This window comes from Triticum aestivum, chromosome 5A (assembly GCF_018294505.1).
Source record: "Triticum aestivum cultivar Chinese Spring chromosome 5A, IWGSC CS RefSeq v2.1, whole genome shotgun sequence".
NCBI lineage: Eukaryota > Viridiplantae > Streptophyta > Magnoliopsida > Poales > Poaceae > Triticum > Triticum aestivum.
The window spans coordinates 651,306,941-651,327,002 of NC_057806.1; the positions used below are offsets into that span (position 1 = coordinate 651,306,941).

Below are 20,062 nucleotides of genomic sequence, written 5' to 3' on the forward strand. Positions count from 1 at the left end.
CCACAGGGTCTGTTCTAACACGTTTCTGTGCATAACTTGACAAGTTGCTGATGTTAGGAGCTACTCCTTCCTGGGAACAAGCAGACTGAATTAGACGCAGGTTCAAACAACAGTGGATACAAGAACTCAAACAATGTGGAGACGATCTGAAATCAATTTCACAAGAAACCTGATACAAGAACTCGTCTCAATTTTGCAAGAAATTGGGATAATATCGCCTCGCACAAATCCTAATACCACCAATTTCGCACAAATCCTGATATCCGCAAGAACTCGGAAGAATTCGCATCTAGGACTGAGACTCGAGAGTCGGAGCGTACCTGGCGCAACCCTGCGATCGCCTTCCGCGTTGGCTCGATCTCCGCGCGGCTGCGCCCCCGCGTCGCCATGGCCACCACCCGGGCCAGCCAGACCGCCGCGTCGGCCTCGGCCATGCCATTCCGCGTGCCCGCGTCTTCCAAGTTCCAACGCACGCCGTGTCAGCGGCGCCGCACGGCGTCTCGGAGCCAACGGGAGGAGGCCTCCGCCCTTAGGGCTTGCCCCACCGCCGCCTCCGCCGCTGCTTGTTCCTCCCGCTCGTCCGCCACCACCTCCGCCCCGCCTCTTCCGAACCTCCGTGGCCATGATCTTAGGAGCTGCTCCTTCCTGTAACAAGCAATGTGGAGACGATTTCAGCTCCTTCCTTAGTTTTAGCAGCACAACAACCTTCATATCTTGCCCAAAGCTTCTGAAGAGCTTTTTTAGTACTAGCTTCGGGATACTCCATGTCAACCCATTGAACATAGCCACAATTGTCAATATGCAAGAAAAATGAGTTACTTAACCATAAGCAACTACAAATGGTACACCAGAGTAACATAATCCTTTTCATAACAAAATTCATTATTTAACTATGTTTGTCTCTAGCTCCTACTAAATAGAAAACCTTCAGATAAATAGAGCAGTTAAGCTTCAGAGAAACAGAGCAGTTAAGCTATAGAGAAACACAACAATTAAGCTTCAGAGAAGCATAGCAGATAATTTGTCTTTAACTATGTTTGTGGAAGTAAACTTTCAACACATAGGTTCTCAAATAAGGAGATTAAGGACATATAAATCTCAGCCTAGCTCCTTTTTCAAACCAGTGTGACCATTAACCATTACAATGGTACAACAGAGATAACTGAATTAATAGAAAATAAAAACATTCAGAGAAACAGAGCAGTTAACATGGGATTTCAAATAAGCAAAGCAGGACATGCATTGCAACTTACTTCTTCACCACATCCATAAATTTCCTGGCTATTTTCCGATGGTAGCACTCAACTGGGCCCTCCTCTGACACCACTTCGCCTTCAAAGTCGGAGTAGTCTATGGTTAGGAGCGGCTGGATCAAGTTCAAAAGGAATTTGGAGTGGTCAAATGCACTTGACCCGGTCCAAATCATACCAAAAAGAAAATCCCCAGTCTGAACTCTCTAAATCTATTAAGATACTAAACTCTCTAAATTTTGAGCCTCCTGGTGTGTCGAGGAGTGGGGGGCGCTACGGGCCTGCTTGTAAGAGTTTGTGTCGTTGGCCGATCGGTTTTTCTGGTATTGAGAAAGTATTGTCTAGTTTTATTTTCTTTTTTTTGTGTGTGTTTTCACCATTTTTAATAGTTTTTCTTTTGGGTTTTCTAGCCTTTTCCTTTTTCTGGTTGGTTTTTTCCTTTTGCTCTTTTCCTAATTTTTTATTTCACTTCTTCACATTTTAATTCATGAATATTTATGATTCTAAAGTTGATGAACATTATTAAGGTCTGTGAACATTTTAAAATTTGCTAATATTGTTCTGAATTTGTGAATATCGTTCAAATTCATGATTTTAAAAGCAATCGTGTTTTTTAATTTGCAATCTTTTAAACTTATTATTTTTAATTATGTGTATTTATTTGATTTAATGAACTTATTCAAATAAAAAATATGATAGCCAACCTTTTCTAACCAAGCAGTGGAGCGAGAAAAGAAAAACTAAGCGGGGGAGTGGAGCATGCCGAGCTGGCCGAGCGTGAGGTTCATGGGCTGGCCCATGTGAGTGTCATAATAGTAATTTTATGGTGTCAACGTTTAATAAGAGCTTTCAGGGGGCTCATACAACCACCACCGGCTGACATTAAAACCAAAATGTTTAAGAACACCACAACCACACATCTAACAACTCCACTCTTTTCTTAGAAGGAATATCATGTCCAATGTAGTCCAACACAATATAAAATAGAAAAAAACATTGTCAGAAAATAATTTAACCTAAGCCAATGCAAATAAAACAAGAAAGAACAAACTGACCATAATGACCAGTTAGAAAAAAAGTTAATTCCTCGCAAACTAAAATAAATAAATAAAGTTAATCCCACAACTGCTTCGTGTTGCGAAGCGCGCCTTAACATCTAGTGCTAGTAAACTATACACGATTGATCAGTCAGCTTGATTGATACGATATCTTATTATGGGGGAAGTTGATTCGTTGTACTACCATGATTGAAAATGAATAAATCAAAAGTTTTCTCGCAAAAAAACTTATTCCTTTTCATAAATTTTCTTGAAAACAAAAAATGATTTGTAATCTTTTTTTAGTCTGAAAATGATTCGTAATGGTAACGGCCTGAAACGTGGGGTCCATAGTACTTTGGGCCGGTGAGTAGCCGATGCCGCTTGGGCCGTTTATGCAGGAACCTGGTTGCTCTCGGCCCTGGTCATAGCCGGAGTTACAGACCCAGCTACCTTGGAAGCAATAGCATGTAGAGAAGGACTTGCTTTGGCAAATGATCTTCTTGTGGGGAACTTAATCATCGCTACGGACTACAAGCAGGTTGTCGATGACATCAAGAATGGCAATCAGGGATCATATGGGTCGGTGATAACAGAAATCAAGATGCGTTCTTTGAGTTCTATTTGTAATTTTGTTTTTGAAAGCCGTTCTTCAACGGTGAAGTTCATAGTTTAGCTAAGCATGCACTTCCTCTCAGTGCGGGATGTCATATGTGGTTGGCTAACCCCCATAATCCGAACTGTATCCCACTCCATGTGGATTATGATCAATAAAGCTTAGCTTTGTCCTCAAAAAAATAACTTGCCTGCCTGTTTGAGACACCGGGACACGAGAGACCTTCCTTCCCTCAAAAAAGATAAAAAAGGCACGAGAGACCTTCCTTCCTCCTTTGCTCCTCTTGCAAACGACCGGCTGTGCTAGGGTTCCTGATCCTGCCGACGACTTCTCCAGTACTGCTACACCACCCCGCTCCACACCCCTCCACCAGAATTAGGTGAGAACTTCAAGAAACCCTAAGTTGTCTGGGTATCGGTTTTTTTCTTTCTAGAATACTCTGGGTACGGTTTTTCACATCTGATTTCAGTAATTATTTCAGTTATCTTATTAGTATTTGAGATTTCTCTAGTTTCCGATTACTATCAAGGTTTCTCTAGTACTATGACATTTACGATTTTAGGTTGATTTATGCTTTTCATCTTTAATCAATTCAGTTTTTCTTTTCCTGAACTTAACATCCTGTTAATATGTACTGTAGTTCCTAAATATTTCATCAGACGCTCTAATGCTAGGTATAGGATGCCTCGAGTTGGAGACCCAGAAGCATCCTCCTTCTTAAGGCTCTTGGCGGAGTTCAGCTACCTTTCCTCCATCATTCTGGAACGATGGATTAATTTGAAGAACGTGTCTATCGGACGGCCTTTCTTATCTTTTCCTAATTTTTTATTTCACTTTTTCACATTTTAATTCATGAATATTTATGATTCTAAAGTTGATGAACATTATTAAGGTCTGTGAACATTTTAAAATTTGCTAATATTGTTCTGAATTTGTGAATATCGTTCAAATTCATGATTTTAAAAGCAATCGTGTTTTTTAATTTGCAATCTTTTAAACTTATTATTTTTAATTATGTGTATTTATTTGATTTAATGAACTTATTCAAATAAAAAGTATGATAGCCAACCTTTTCTAACCAAGCAGTGGAGCGAGAAAAGAAAAACTAAGCGGGGGAGTGGAGCATGCCGAGCTGGCCGAGCGTGAGGTTCATGGGCTGGCCCATGTGAGTGTCATAATAGTAATTTTATGGTGTCAACGTTTAATAAGAGCTTTCAGGGGGCTCATACAACCACCACCGGCTGACACTAAAACCAAAATGTTTAAGAACACCACAACCACACATCTAACAACTTCACTCTTTTCTTAGAAGGAATATCATGTCCAATGTAGTCCAATACAATATAAAATAGAAAAAAACATTGTCAGAAAATAATTTAACCTAAGCCAATGCAAATAAAACAAGAAAGAACAAACTGACCATAATGACCAGTTAGAAAAAAAGTTAATTCCTCGCAAACTAAAATAAATAAATAAAGTTAATCCCACAACTGCTTCGTGTTGCGAAGCGCGCCTTAACATCTAGTGCTAGTAAACTATACACGATTGATCAGTCAGCTTGATTGATACGATGTCTTATTATGGGGGAAGTTGATTCGTTGTACTACCATGATTGAAAATGAATAAATCAAAAGTTTTCTCGCAAAAAAACTTATTCCTTTTCATAAATTTTCTTGAAAACAAAAAATGATTTGTAATCTTTTTTTAGTCTGAAAATGATTCGTAATGGTAACGGCCTGAAACGTGGGGTTCATAGTACTTTGGGCCGGTGAGTAGCCGATGCCGCTTGGGCCGTTTATGCAGGAACCTGGTTGCTCTCGGCCCTGGTCATAGCCGGAGTTACAGACCCAGCTACCTTGGAAGCAATAGCATGTAGAGAAGGACTTGCTTTGGCAAATGATCTTCTTGTGGGGAACTTAATCATCGCTACGGACTACAAGCAGGTTGTCGATGACATCAAGAATGGCAATCAGGGATCATATGGGTCGGTGATAACAGAAATCAAGATGCGTTCTTTGAGTTCTATTTGTAATTTTGTTTTTGAAAGCCGTTCTTCAACGGTGAAGTTCATAGTTTAGCTAAGCATGCACTTCCTCTCAGTGCGGGATGTCATATGTGGTTGGCTAACCCTCATAATCCGAACTGTATCCCACTCCATGTGGATTATGATCAATAAAGCTTAGCTTTGTCCTCAAAAAAATAACTTGCCTGCCTGTTTGAGACACCGGGACACGAGAGACCTTCCTTCCCTCAAAAAAGATAAAAAAGGCACGAGAGACCTTCCTTCCTCCTTTGCTCCTCTTGCAAACGACCGGCTGTGCTAGGGTTCCTGATCCTGCCGACGACTTCTCCAGTACTGCTACACCACCCCGCTCCACACCCCTCCACCAGAATTAGGTGAGAACTTCAAGAAACCCTAAGTTGTCTGGGTATTGGTTTTTTTCTTTCTAGAATACTCTGGGTACGGTTTTTCACATCTGATTTCAGTAATTATTTCAGTTATCTTATTAGTATTTGAGATTTCTCTAGTTTCCGATTACTATCAAGGTTTCTCTAGTACTATGACATTTACGATTTTACGTTGATTTATGCTTTTCATCTTTAATCAATTCAGTTTTTCTTTTCCTGAACTTAACATCCTGTTAATATGTACTGTAGTTCCTAAATATTTCATCAGACGCTCTAATGCTAGGTATAGGATGCCTCGAGTTGGAGACCCAGAAGCATCCTCCTTCTTAAGGCTCTTGGCGGAGTTCAGCTACCTTTCCTCCATCATTCTGGAACGATGGATTAATTTGAAGAACGTGTCTATCGGACGGCCTTTCTTAATATACAACACTGTATGGTTGGTTCTTCACAAAATAGACTCGCCCTATGCACGGCCCTGGATACTTTTTTAATACTCCACCCTTTTAGCTTTACAAAGGCACCTGAACCCGATGGGTGCCATGTTGACTTAGTGGAGGGACTTTGTGAAAACAAACAACCCTCGGAACTGTAGATTTGTGAAAATTGTACCAATGAGAGTGAGTGGAGTGGGTGGTTGTGTGAAACATGAGTTTAAAATTGTGGTTCTATGAGAAATTATTTCAATGAAAATTGGCTTTCTGTTATGTCAGGCAAAAGTGTCTCCCTTTGAAATTTTATGTCATTTAAGGGTATGGTTATGTGCTATGTATCATTAAATGCGTGTGCATTTATGTCAAATAATTTGCATATGCAGGTTTTAAACGACGGAGCTGATATTTTTGTCTCTCCAGCCAGTTGGCCACCCGCTTGTATGTTGCTCCGAGAATTCTTTCATTTGATCAAACAATGCAGCAGCAATCCTTGAAACTTGAGAATCTGCGTCACTTTTGTTTTGTTAGCCCACAGACCACAGCTCTGTTCTGGACACATGGCTACTTTGACCTCCAGGCACCTCCATTCTCACCAGCATGATTTAAACTTTTTGAAGCATTTCCTTGGGAAGGTTTCCTAGTACTCTTGCAGAAACCATAGAGATTCAAGCAAAAGAGACCGATGAATTGATTTCTGTTAGATACTTGTCTGGTATGCAAGAAACCTTTGATATCATGATGAAGTATATTCCTGGCATGGCAAGTATGCAACCCTTTCGTAAGCTGCTCTGTATAAATTAAAAGTGAAGAATGTTAGAGAAATATGAATAGATCTTTTTAATCAAGATAATTTTGTAGCGAGCAAACTAAGTGATAGGTTGCATTGGTGTTTTTCCCCCTGTGGTCTGTTATGTTGGGTGTGCTCTGCTTTCAGGTGTTAATTCTGTTTTAGATGGACCCTTTGGTTCGTATTATTTCAATTATCAGTAATATTGCTCCTGTTTTGCACAATGGCAATTGGCACCGCTGCTTTAACTGCCACAATTCCTGTTTTGCGCCTTGGCGATTGGCTCTTTCTTTTCCAATATGTATGCTTGAGCCCCTGTGCAACACCGTGTGTACTCTCTGTTTTCTTGTTGCATGTACATCGATCTTTAGTTTTTGATTCAGGCGATATCAGTCTATAAAGTTTAATGGTTTGTGTATGACAGGATGCATGGCTCGTTTTATGTTTGAGCATTTGTTTGGTTTTGTACAGAGATGCCAATCGGTTTAGCTTCTTTTAGCCTGTGCTTAATTTTCCCCAACTGTCAATATCCTGTCAGAGGGATTTCTATCATCGGGGGCTGCACACTATGAGAACCATGTTTTTCTGGCTGTACTTTTTTGCTTTGGAGATTTGTAAGGCATCACCTTTTTGCAGTTTATATACAGTTCTATAGTATACTTTGTTGTTGGACCATAATAAAATATGTTAAATTTGATGACTCACATCAAGAACCATAGTCTCATAAAGAGTTATTTCTGTGTCTCGGCTATCACTGCTAAACCAAAGTTTGTAAGGCCTGACCTTTTTTGCTTTTGCTTCTTATACCAAACACAGTTTGTCTTGGTTCCGTTTGAAGTAAAATTTGAAGCATCTAAAGCAAGGCAATATATCCAGTGAACTCTGGATTTGGTTGAAAACCTAAAAACTTGCCTCCTATGCCATTAGATCTACAACGAACGGCATCCGAGGCAGTCAACTTGACTGCCTAGAATTGCAGCTGAGGTAAGGAAATGTTGATTCTTGCCGTGTAACGGGCAGTCAACAGATTTGTGACCCGGGGCTGAGCAATTAATGCAGATTAAGCGAGCCTTGCAAGAATTTTTGTCGTGACCCCATTGGAGGCAGCGAGAGCAAAGGACCGCCCAATTAATGGATAATTCCTGTATATCTGCCAACGAGTAGTGGGCTTGGGCCAGATCTGCCTTGTGACGGGCTGATAGCACAGCGGGCCAAGAAACATTTGGGGGGGGGGGGGGGGCATATTTGAACGCCGACGGAAGGAAACACTGTGGTAGCGGCAGATAAGGGGTGGACAAAGAGCAATTAAAGTCTCCCAATTTAATGTAGTCTAATGGCCGACGCTCCTCTAAATCTGCCTGGTGTAAGAAATGCTCCATTAATGCCCATGGGAGCATAAATAGTCTGATATTGATATTCTTTACTCTAGAAACACCTAACAAATTATTTGCTAGATTCATACACTCTAGAACAGCCTATCAAGTTTCATAGATATTTAAGTCTATTATGGAAAATGATACATACACATACATAGCGAGATAATATTAGTTTCTTAAGATTTAGAGTAAAATCCGTTGAAAAATGACAGTGTTCTAAACACCCAAAACTAGAAAATGGGCAAAATACCATCTCAGCTTGGCAGACAAATTTGTATTTTGTTTGTATGTATAAGAATTTCATGAAAAATATGTACATTAGTATAGATAAGTCTATTTACAATTTTAACTCGACTAATTATACCAAAAACATGATATTCCAAATATTAAAATTGAATAACTTCAGTCAATAAAAATAATATACACCTTTCATGACAAGATGAGTTAACATGAAGTACAAAAGTTTAGTATAAATAAGCGAGTCGCACAAGAAACCAGTGCACCGTAGGTAGGCAGAAAGATATCACAAGGTAGCAAACACCATATAGAAAAAAGAGAAACAGGCCCACGAAATTTTTATTCTATGAATCGTCTTATTATTTAACCGGCGGATTAATGCCTCGCATATTGGTCGTTCGAGCATTAAGTGAACCCTAATTCGAAGAAATTTTAAACTTAGTTTCGCTTGATTATAATGAGGCTACACGATCCAAAACATCGAAAAGAGAAAAGGTGTTTACTTATTTACTAGTTGATATAAATGGCAAAAATGCAAATTAATTATGCAATTATGATGCTCATGTAATGTTGATGATTTCATGATGGTGCGAAAATAAAATAACAAACAATTTCTTATTTGGAAAAAACCCAAGGCAGTTGCACGGTAGCTCAATCCCGGCAATGCAATGCTCATGACGGTGCTAACATGTCGCTCATAAGAGAGGGAAACGACCGGCAACATTTTTATTTTGTAAATCGTCTTATTATTTAACTGACGGTTATAATGCCTGGCATATTTTATTTATCGGTCGTCAAACGAACTCTGGTTCAGACAATAGTTTAAAGGTTGTCTCGCTAGATTATAATAAGGCCACCCGATTCATCCCAAGTCAAATCAGAGACCATTTGAAATTGATTTAGGAAATATCTCCATTTACTAAATAAACAGAGGGTTTGCATTACGGGTGATAGCTCGGCTAGCTCGTTGTGACAAAAACCGGGTTACTGCCAAACATCACAACAAGGTCGAGTTAGTCTGGTGGTCAGTCTCAATCCAGAACATAGAAAAGAGAAAGCGGTTTACTTATTCATCATTTGACAAAATGGCAAAAAATCCATATTAATTGTTAGGATGCTCATGTAATCGGGTCACTGCCAAACATCATTATGATGCTCATGAAATGTGGATGATGTCATAATGATGCAAAAAATTGCAAACAATTTCTTGTTTGGGGAAAACCCAGGGTTGTTACACGGGAGCTCGAGCTCTCTGTCGTCCCCTGTCACCGGACAACACAATGCGTATGACGGCGCCAACCTGTCATGCTCCGCACGCTCTGCGTAGGTGTAGATCCGCCACTTGTCACGCCCCTCTCCCACCCCTCTGACCTCGCACCGAAGGTGCGCGCTCCACGCCGCAAGAGATAGCGAGTGAATGAGAGGGTGGTGGCGGTGAAGGCAAGTTCCTCCCACAGATCCCGCGTGTCTGCGACCGCGCCGCTCGTCGATCCGGATAAGCGGCTCTTGCACGTGGTGTTGCATTCGCCGATGTCCACAACAGAGACAGACACGAGGTGCCCGCAGTGCAAGAACACGAATGCACTCCAAGTCAGCACCGAGCAGTCTGAGTGCCTCGCGACGGAGAGGGTGCCTGTCGACGCGTAAGTGGCTCGGCTCACGAAGGAGCAGGCGAGCGCTGCCCATCGTCTCACTGACAAACATCTCGTCCTCGCTCGGCGGGGCACGATGAGCACCGACAATGACACCCCTTCGGCCGCCGACGCCTACGCGGAGTACTACTACCACCACTCTCGTGGCCGCAAGGAGAAGGGACCGGCGAGGAAATGATGATGTCCAACGCCCCCTCGGTTTAGCTATGTTTATCTATGTATCTAGATTCGTGTGATGAACTTTTGGGCCGGAATGTACAAAACTGTATGCCGAATAAGTATGGTCCGTGCTATGTTTCTGTTGTCGGAATGTTGATATGTTGATCTACATACTTTGCATCAACTTGCATCGCTAGTATGGATTTGGGGGCCAGATGTAAGGGCCTAAGGGGGATGGCTGTTGACATGGAGACATGAGGGGTGACCGGCGGATGCGCCCGAACACGGGCATTTAGGTTTAAGGATTTGTGTGAAGTCCATTTGTAGATGTCCTTAACAATATTTTCTACCGTTGGAGGTTTTCAGCGTTTCCGTGGCCTGTACGTGCCAAGCAAGCCCATGAATCGCATCCAACGTGTAAGGGGACAAGATCCGGTGAGGAGAGCAGGGAACACACATTTAATCACATTTTTTGCCAAAAAAGGGAACGAATTATAGCCATGGCGTCCACACGACGCAGCACGCCGATCGCAACGACACTGTACGATGCATGTTAAACGACGACGATCGACGAGGCTGCGTCAGAGCGCCTGGTCGCTGGCGGGGAAGAAGATCTTCCAGTAGAGCAGCTCGTTCCAGGCGTCGGGCACGCCGGGGAGGCACCAGTGGGTGCAGTCGGCGTAGCTCTTGGGGTCGGCGAGCTGCTCCTTGGTCGGCGGCGCCCACTGCTCCCGGTACACCTGCGTGTGCGCGTCCCGGCGGTACTCGGACATCTGCGTGACATTCACCACGCCCACCGGCACCCTCGCGGACGCGCCCAGCACCTCGCCGGTCACCCGCAGCATCGCCTTGCTCGTGCTGCCCCAGTAGGACGCGTCGGCGATGGGCTTGGTCTGGCCGTGGCAGTTGCTGCCCTCCGCCTCGTCGCCCCAGAGCTGGCCGCTGGCGTGCGTGGACGACGCCGTGACGAAGAAGACCCGGGACTTCTTGGGGTCCACGTTGCCGTCCAGCCAGCGCACCACCTGGTGCAGCACCAGCCTGTAGGCCTCCTCCGCCCCCATCTCCACGATGTCCTTGCTCATGTCGTTGTCGGCGCCCCTCCTGCGACCAACCATGCATACAGAAGAAGATCAGAGCTTCGTTCCGATCATCAAAGTGATCTTGATCATGGTTGATGTGGAGATGTTTGCTCGGCGGCTTACAGAATCTGGATCTTGTCTCCGGTCATCCACCAGAGGTAGGAGTTGAAGACGAGGACGTCGGCGCCCTTCCAGAAGCGGGAGTGGCGGTCCATGGGGGCGCCGCGGATGACGCGGTCGTTGAGCTGGTGCTCGACGCCGTCGTCGGCGTTGGACTCGGCGAGGAGCGGCGCCCAGTAGAACTCGATGGTGGCGTCGTAGGCCTTGGCCCTGAAGATGCTGAGGGCGTCGACGGTCTCGAAGGAGCTTGAGCCCTCGGGCATGGCGCGGTGGAGGAGGCAGAGCAGCGACACGTACTGCGCCCGGTTCAGCGCGTCGCCCACGAACAGCATCCGCTTCCCGCGCAGCATCTCCAGCATCACCGTCGCGTTGAAGCTGCAGCACGAGAATATTTTCTTCTTCTTAGAACATCACTTTTACGTTGATAAAATCAGAATATGAACTGAGATGAACCACAAACAAATCAACCAACAACACGTAACATGTCGCTCCGAATCTCTGAACCAACCCCAAGTGATTTTCATGCAAGTCTTTTAGGGGGAATGTTTGCCAATTTACCGTGAAAGAATGTCCACTCAAAAGTCTAATTATTCATCAAACTACTAGATCGATCAGCGTAGCGAGTGCAACAACTGCAGCTGAGTATAGCTAGTTGACCTGTACCTCCCGTCCCACCCAACCCTGCCGCATGAGCCAAAACATTTTGGACAGCGAATCACCGCTCAGCATTTCCCCAAAAGACTGGCTGTGCAATGAGCCAATGAGACCTCAGAGCCATGACATGCACAAGACACTATTGGGATTTTGAATCCACCAACGTTGATGGACCTCGTTTCGTTTGTCTGCACGGCGTGCATGTTTGGCATCTGGACCGAAGCCATGCACAGCCACCAAGGCGTGCCCCTGGCTTGCCACAGTTTTGGGGTAGAGCAAAAGTGCGGAATCCGCAGCAGTTTGGCAGCAATTTTTGTTAATTTGCTCTGTTAAAATTGCGGCTAGAACGCAGGCACGTCCCCGACAATCGGTAGTGCTAGCTCCTGCATCACGTGAGCACATATAGACACACACAAGGATCATAACTAACCTCTTCACGATAATCACCCAGCAGCAGTACCTCCTCGCCGTTCATTACTAGCAGTACAGTGCTATAACGGCTTTGAAGTTTTGAATCTTTGAGCTCTACTGCTGAGTAACTTGTGTTGGTAGGACGAGAACAGAGAGAGAGAGAGAGAGAGAGAGAGAGAGAGAGAGAGAGAGAGAGAGAGAGAGAGAGGGGATGGCGCCTCACCTACCCTGCGCTGTAGCGCTGTCCTTCCACGGCGCAAAGGCCCTACCGTGCCTCCGCATTATTGGCTTAGCTAGAGCTGGAGCTCACGAAATTACCACATCGGTCGAGCTGTTCCCGCGTCAATCTATTCTATCCACGACACAAGTAATTTCTGGATTTCTACGTACGCAACAAAGCGGCGCTACTCGTCTCGTCTACTCCTCCGTCCGTATCTTTATGCGCGGTGCCTTGCGTGCGTGACGGGCGTGCACTTTGGATCCCACCGACCGTACCCTACACGCACCGATCTACCGTGCGCGAGCTCATCGTGAGTGGCGGTGAGATGGTAAGGCGAGAACACGCCGGCGGGAGAGCGCACCTGGGGAGCGAGCAGCCGCGGGGCTGCCACCGCCAGTGCTGGTACGACTTGTCGGGGCGGCCGTGCGCCTGGCAGGTCAGCTCGGCCGGGATGTAGGGGCACGCCGCCTCCTCGTACGCCGGCGCCGCCGCCTCGTCGTACACCCACTCGCCCTGCCCGACGTCGCACCCCTCCGGCGCCGCGCCCACCGCGAACGGCAGCAGCTCCGACCCGCCCTCACCCTCCTGCAATGCCACGGCAGCAAACATTAGCCAGGCACGCGCATTTTTACGCTAAGGAAGTCCAGGGTGCCGGCGACGCGTACCTGGCCAGCGACGCCGAGGAACGGCGCGGCGGCGGCCACGAGGGCCAGGACGGCGAGGAGCTTGGCCATGGCGTCCGTCAGTTCGCTGGTTGCTGCTCTGCTGGGTGTGTCGGTCGGCTCTGGTAGCTCACGAGGGGCGCGCGCGCATTGGGTGGGTGGGATCTCGGCAAGCTCTAGCTCACTCTGAGTAGCCACCAGACCACCGGGACACTGACGGGATCGGGCTCGCGCTCCAGCAGATATAACGCGGGCGCGAGGGTCCGGCTCCAACAACCGCCGCACGTACTCCTACCACTCCTACCACACCAGACCACTGGTAGTAGTAGGCGCGACGACATTGGGGGGTGCTGGCTAGAGCTAGCTTGTGTCGCACGGCCGCGCGGCAGCTTTTGAATTTCCTAAACCTAAAGCGAGATCTCACTCCCTTTCCGAGCCACCGACGGAGTGCGGCTCGACGCCCCGATCGGCAGTACTGTAGCGAGCTCGCGCCGGTGCGGTACGGTGGCGGGTGGGCGATGGGTGTGCGTGCGCTCCTTTGCAAGGCACGACTTGCCCGGACTGCCACGGTAGGTGGGTGGGTTGCTCTGATGCTATCTGGTTGGAACTCCGTCCAAATTCTCGTCAGGGTTGGTGCACGGTGTAAAATTCAGTTTTATTGTTGTTGCGACTACGTTCTTGATTATTATTCCCTCCGTTTCAAATTACTCGTCGCAAAAATGGATATATCCAGAACTAAAATACATCTAGATACATCCATACCTGCGACAAGTAATTCAGAACGGAAGAAGTACGTCCTGCAGGAGCGAACGAACGTGCGCTTTATAGCAGCAGCTAGCGCGACGGCCCTCCGCGGTACGCTTTTCTCCGGCGGGGGGAACCGGTAAGAACTCCCTGTTGCGAAAGGGAGAACGCCGAGTTCGTGGTGGAAAGGATCGACACGCTCGAGGAATGCTCATGTTACAGCGAGCGTTGCTTCTGCGCAAAGAAGCTCATTTGGGTGGGATTTGTTCGCTCGTTTATACTCCACGCGCACGGTTCATGCTATACCTCCGCAATTTTTGTTAAAAATGAGGCCCATGCTACGTAGGAGTATGTAGGAGTATGATTTATTAGGACTATCTGGTGCACCTAACTGAATTCTATCTGGCGGCAATCATCATTAGCGCCACAAAAGCGACGCACCAAACAAAAAAATGGTGGCCATATCAAACGCTGAGAAGTTCTTTTCGTACCAGAATTGTGTAAGATGGTCTAGTGAAAGCAATGCCATCTAACAATAAAACGGAATTAATTGAAACTCTAGCCGGCAAAGCGTGACATATTTCCCTGTGTGGATTGTAAGCAAAGGCGCAGATAAAGTGTGGGTGAGAAAGGTACGGAGCAGGTGCGGGTAGCCAGGCCAGTGGACTGGGATGTTTGCCATATGGGCTGAGGCCGACGCAGCAAGCAAAGCATCGATCGGGTCCCGCATGAGACCGGTTGGAGAAACCTTCCCATGGTTTCGGCGCTTTATAGTTTTTCCCTGTTCTTTTTTAATGTCTCTGATGGTTTTGGTGCTTTGGTTTGGTGCACCATGATATACACATGAATGATACACGGAATGGTGTTCCTACGTTGGAGTTTGCGGTGACTCGTCTAGGGAGAATACACCTCGTACATTTACTCCCTCCGATCCATAATAAGTGTCAGTAGAAGATAAGATTGACGGGAAGATTGCTATCCGGGAGGGCAAGCATGTCAGCATGGCTGGCATATGTGATCCTCATATCTCAAGCCATATGCCATATATCTTACGCCGCTTCATATACCTGGTAGGAATCAAATGAAAATTCGACAAGCACGGGGTTAAATATCTTTGTGCAGGTGTGACAAGGTCACAAGAGGGAAATGCAAAGTAGACTAGGAGATAACATGTGAGTCGGCGGAGTTAGATGGGTTGTGCATTCTTCATCAAGATAAATTTGCTACTACGATGGGAATTATATGTGTCCTTGATTACATTGGGTTCATGCTTCAGTATCATGGGCTGAACTTGGTGGTCGGTGCAATTAATGTGATAATGAGTGATCCACAACAGCTACAGTGATTATGGTGAAGAAGGGAAATTCTAGGGGTTCCCTGGGATCGTTGGGATCAGATCAAGAGGTATAGACCCTCAAAAACATTTGAGATTTGAACAAAGAACCAAGCACAGCTAGAAAAAACTATGGGAAATGCCAGGGGAGTTTCTAAGGTCAACATGCAACAAGGGCTCACTTTCTAGCACATACAACAATTTGCTACCCTTTGGAAAAGCTTAACCACATTCATCTTATTTTGAAAAAGCAAAACATGGTTAGATGAGAATTTCATGGATGGTGCTTACACGACCTCAACCCACAAGAGCCCTGATGAACCTAATGTTTGGAAACTATGGGTGCCACCGAAATGTACATTCTTCACCTATTGACCATAAAAGAAATAGGAATTGGATGGCGGGCCATCTCTTCGGATATGGTTGGAAAAAACAACATGATTTGCCCTCTTTACAAGCAAAGTTCCACAAAAGGTGACTCATCTCACTTTTAAATGTCATTATACGAAATAAAGCAGCCAGATAAGTTGGTTAGCCAATAATTGAATACCATTATACGAAAGAAGGCAACCAGGTAAATTGGTTAACCAAGTATATTTGTAGAAAACAATGCTTTTGTAAGCATAATTGAATATCCACCCCTATTTTGTTTCCTTATCGAAAGAAGGAAACTGGCTAAGATTAGCCAAAAAAGACTCGAACACGGATTTGTCTAGTATTCAGGACATGTCCAATGGTAAGCGCTTATCCAGGTGCTTAAAAAAGAAAAAATATGTTTAGAAAATTTAAAAGGCCTATAAGCGTTAACTCTTCCGACGCAGCAAGGCGCTAAGTACCAGCGCTTAAGGCCTTGTACAATGAAAGATGCTTAGAAAAATAAACCGAGTTTTTCTGAAGTACCGGTGCCTATTTCTATAGAAGAGACGCTTAGTTAAGCGTCTACCCTGTACAAATAAACACCGGTGCTTAAGAAAAATCTGGTTTATTTCTTTAAGCACCTCCCAAGGCCTAAGCTCATGAACACGATTTCTGCCTCACCTTGTGTGGAGAAAGCACTAAGCGCTCACTGTTATACTTGGCATCGATGCCAGCCCCGATGCTGGGAATCCACGATGCAACCGTCGCTTGGCCGGGAAATTTTTCCTAGCGCCCTGCTTTAGCGCTGGGCATCGGAGATGCCCTCATATGGCATACTCAGTCCGTTCGGGTTTATAAGTCGAATATGCACTTCAAAATTTCCTAAACCATCAATAAAATTACTAATATTAGAGATCGTATGTCATAGTAATCATACCATCCAAAGCTTCTTTCAAATACTTCTTCTATACATAAATATAAGACATTTTAAATATTGTAAAAGCATCATCAATAAAAGACTTAAATACAAAAATAACTAATTTTTACATCATGAAGTCTCAAAAACGCTGCTCCAACACATGATGTAGATGTAAAAAAAATTACATCACGTCCTTCAAGTGATACAACACTTAGAGATGTAAATTTGCATCTCCACTTCCCTGGTGATGTAAAACTGCAGCCATGCGTCAACCGCCCATTCCTTTCCCCCCACCCACCGCCCGACCGCGTCCTCTTTCCCGCCGCCGTTTGGCCGCCGCGCACCCGTCGTCCGCACCCCGCCACCGTCGCGGCGCCGCCAGATCTGGCTGATCCACCGACGCTACTGTTGGTTCCCCCGCCGCCTCCAAATTGGCCGAATCAGCTGTTGCGCCGCCACCGGATTTGAGCTCCCCCGCCGTCGGATTCGAGACGCACACCGGCCGCCATGCTGCAGCCGCCAGACTTGTCCTTCTCGCCCGCACAGTTGCTGCCCCGTCGCCGCCAATCCGCAGCCCGATTCACGGTCACGCAACCGACCATTCGAGCTCCCGCCGCTGCATTCGACCTCCCGGCTCTCATCGCTCAGCCGCCGCCGCTCATCCTGGCTCTCATCGCTCGGCCGCCGGCGCTCCTGCTGACTAGTTTTACTAGTCCGCCGCTGGTTGGGACTTATTTGAAGATGTAAAAAGCACTTTTTCATGATGTAAATTATACAACGCCCACTTTTACACCTTCGGATTTGCATCATCTATTGAAGATGCTCTAAGCCATCTTACATTTATGTACGGAGAGAGTAGGTGTTGTATTTTTTATGGCGTACGTATCGTATACTATTGGTCTCATAAATGCTCAAAGTAATCTCGAAATACATATGAAAACACATAAACTTGGACAAAAGAGAGCATGTGCTTAGTTGCAGGATCTTAGATTTGAAATGGAGTACTACCTTAATCGTCCCTCTTAGGGTCAGCTGACCTGAGCTAGCTTTCCCGTTCCAGCTCGTCGTGGCGTGCAGAAATAGCGACGTTTCAGGTCGTTCACGCGGACAGTGATCGACTTGTAACCATCCTCCGAGTGTGTGCAGGTCAGAGCATTTGGCTATTGGCTTTGGCGTATCGCGACGGATCAGCACAATAATCAATTAACCAGACGGGGCCGCCGGACTCGTACAGCACGGCCGGCGTTACGGCGTCGCCGTCGGCACCCGGCGGGCAGGGCCGTGGTGACCTGCTAAGCGCTTAATCAAGTGTTTTTTTTTTCAATGGCTCGATCATGGCTCATTTGACTAACTCGTTTGTTGATCCATCCGTGTATCGGGCGGTGCACCTAATGAGCTGGTGTACGTACGTGGCGCTGCGTACGTGCCGCGATGGACGCACGCGGGTTTGCCACCGGCTGTGCTGGTGCGCGACGGCGACGGCGCCCGGTGGATAGAGCACACCATGGTCCGCCTGGGTTCCACCACCGTCTCACCAACCACCACCGTCCTCCGTCCTCCGCCGCTAGTCTCCGTGCCTTGTCGCTTCCTCGGACCGGCGCCGCGGCATGCCGGCGTCCGTATGCGCTGCCGGTGCATCTTCTGGAGAGACAGGGCCGGAGGCGCACGTACGAGAGTCAGTCCGGAAGAGCATCCGAAGACAGGATCGAACCACGTTTAAATTCCGCGCGCTACGTAGACGTAGTACCGTACGTGCGTGCGTGCATTGCCACCGTGGTGCGCTGGTACGTGGTGACCGTCGGCCGGCCCCGGCATCGGTTGAAGGGCAGCACGTGCCCCCCGCGCCGCGCCCATCATCCAGAATCCATCCGGGATCCGCCCGCGCCTGCCGTCGGGTCCCGCGATGCAATCGGCCATGATGCTTGATGCCGCCGGGCCGTGCCACGGTGGTGGTGCCCTGCACAGCTCGACGCAAACTGTAGCGCCTATGCGCCACCGCTGCACCTCCCCACAGCCAACCATCCGATCCCAGCGACGACCCTCCCCATCCCCTTCCCGTGCAAGCTTCCGAGGCTCGACCCGATCCTTCCACACAAGCAATGATCCATGATTCACGATTGTGTGATCGTAGCACGCCCTGCTACCTCAATCAGCTTCCCTTTCTTTCCGTGGTCTTGTCTACTAGTCCCTCAGCTCCCAAATATAAGTTTTTCTAGAGATTCCAACAAGTGACTACATACGGAACAAAATAAGTGAATCTACACTCTAAAATATGTCTACATATTTGAAATGTCTAAAAAGATACTCCCTCCGTTCCTAAATATTTGTTTTTCTAGACATTTTAAATGACTACTATATACGGATGTATGTATACATATTTTAGAGTGTAGATTCACTCATTTTGCTCCGTATGTAGTCACTTGTTAAAATGACTAGAAAGACAAGTATTTAGGAATGGAGGGAGTATATATTTAGAAACGAAGGAAGTACTCTACTGTGCATGCACAGACAAAAGGGCCGCTTTTCCTCAACTGATCAACATATTATACCTGCAGCGACATGTCGTGCCACCCAGCTCGCCTCCTTTCTTTTCTGCCGGTGGGTTGGGTTGGATTGGACGCCAAGAGGCCAGATACACACACACACACTCACACCTATGCTTCATTAGCAATCAACCACTTCCTAGATTAGACTAGATTAGGTTAGGGGGCCCGGGCTAGGCGGGCGAATTATTGGGCGGTAATTCGCCGATGATGTGAGTGAAGCCATGATGCGATTGCTGCAGCTGTTACTCGACTGCTAGTACTGTGCTACGGCCTACAGTACGTAGCAGCGTAGCAGGAGTACTGTACTGCTGCCGCCGTGTGTGGCTGTGGGCTGGGGTGCTCAGATCGGCAGCGGGTGGGCCGGTTTGGTGGGATGGTACTACACATCTTGTCCGAAACTGATTGGCTCGGCCTGCCCAAAGTGCGTGTTACCCGACGGAATGGTACGTAGATACATCCATTTCTGCGACGAGTAATTCAAAACGAAAGGAGTATTTTTTTATTTTTTACAAGCTACTTCAGCAGTGTTATGGTAATAGTGCTGTGTGTGTCCTGTGTGTCTGAGAAAAGCTACAAGGTTTGTTGTGCTTCCCAGATGCTGAGTGTGCTACTATCATCTGGCACCCACTCAAGGAAGCAACAAATTTGGCTTAAATATTCCTTGGAGAAAGTATTTCCTTCTGTCGAATGCCCTCAGAGACCGACACATTTTCCCCTCCCTTTTGCGGCAAAGCACGGCTGTTTTTTTTTCTGTAGAGAAGCACTGCTGGTTGTTTGCAGCCAAGTCTGTCACCAGTGTGAGAGACCGGCCCAATGGAGTGATACTTTTTGTTTGTGCTTTTTTTGTACTAGTGGACAGTGGTGGTGCTGCTGCTGCTGAACAGACGGTTATGCTTCCCAAGTGCTGACCATGCTAAATTTGGGTATGAAATCCTATGAAGAGAGGTTCTTTTTTCTTCACAGCCTTCAAAGAGAAAATGGACGCATGAAATCAACCATCTGTTCTAGATCAGGTGATTTCTGTCTCCAAGGGTAGCAACAGACGCGGCAAAATCAAGAGTCA

General features: G+C 46.5%; 1 protein-coding gene across 1 annotated transcript; it reads right to left on the reverse strand.

Annotated features, from left to right (window-relative positions):
• Nucleotides 1-10,390: 10,390 nt before the first annotated feature.
• On the reverse strand, nt 10,391-13,372 carry LOC123105635 (protein trichome birefringence-like 33). Its single transcript, XM_044527733.1, has 4 exons — nt 13,104-13,372; nt 12,800-13,023; nt 11,157-11,528; nt 10,391-11,055 (listed from the first exon to the last, which is right to left on the reverse strand). The coding sequence occupies exons 1-4, from the start codon at nt 13,170-13,172 to the stop codon at nt 10,536-10,538; spliced, it is 1,185 nt and encodes a 394-aa protein (XP_044383668.1). The 5' UTR covers nt 13,173-13,372; the 3' UTR covers nt 10,391-10,535.
• Nucleotides 13,373-20,062: the final 6,690 nt, after the last annotated feature.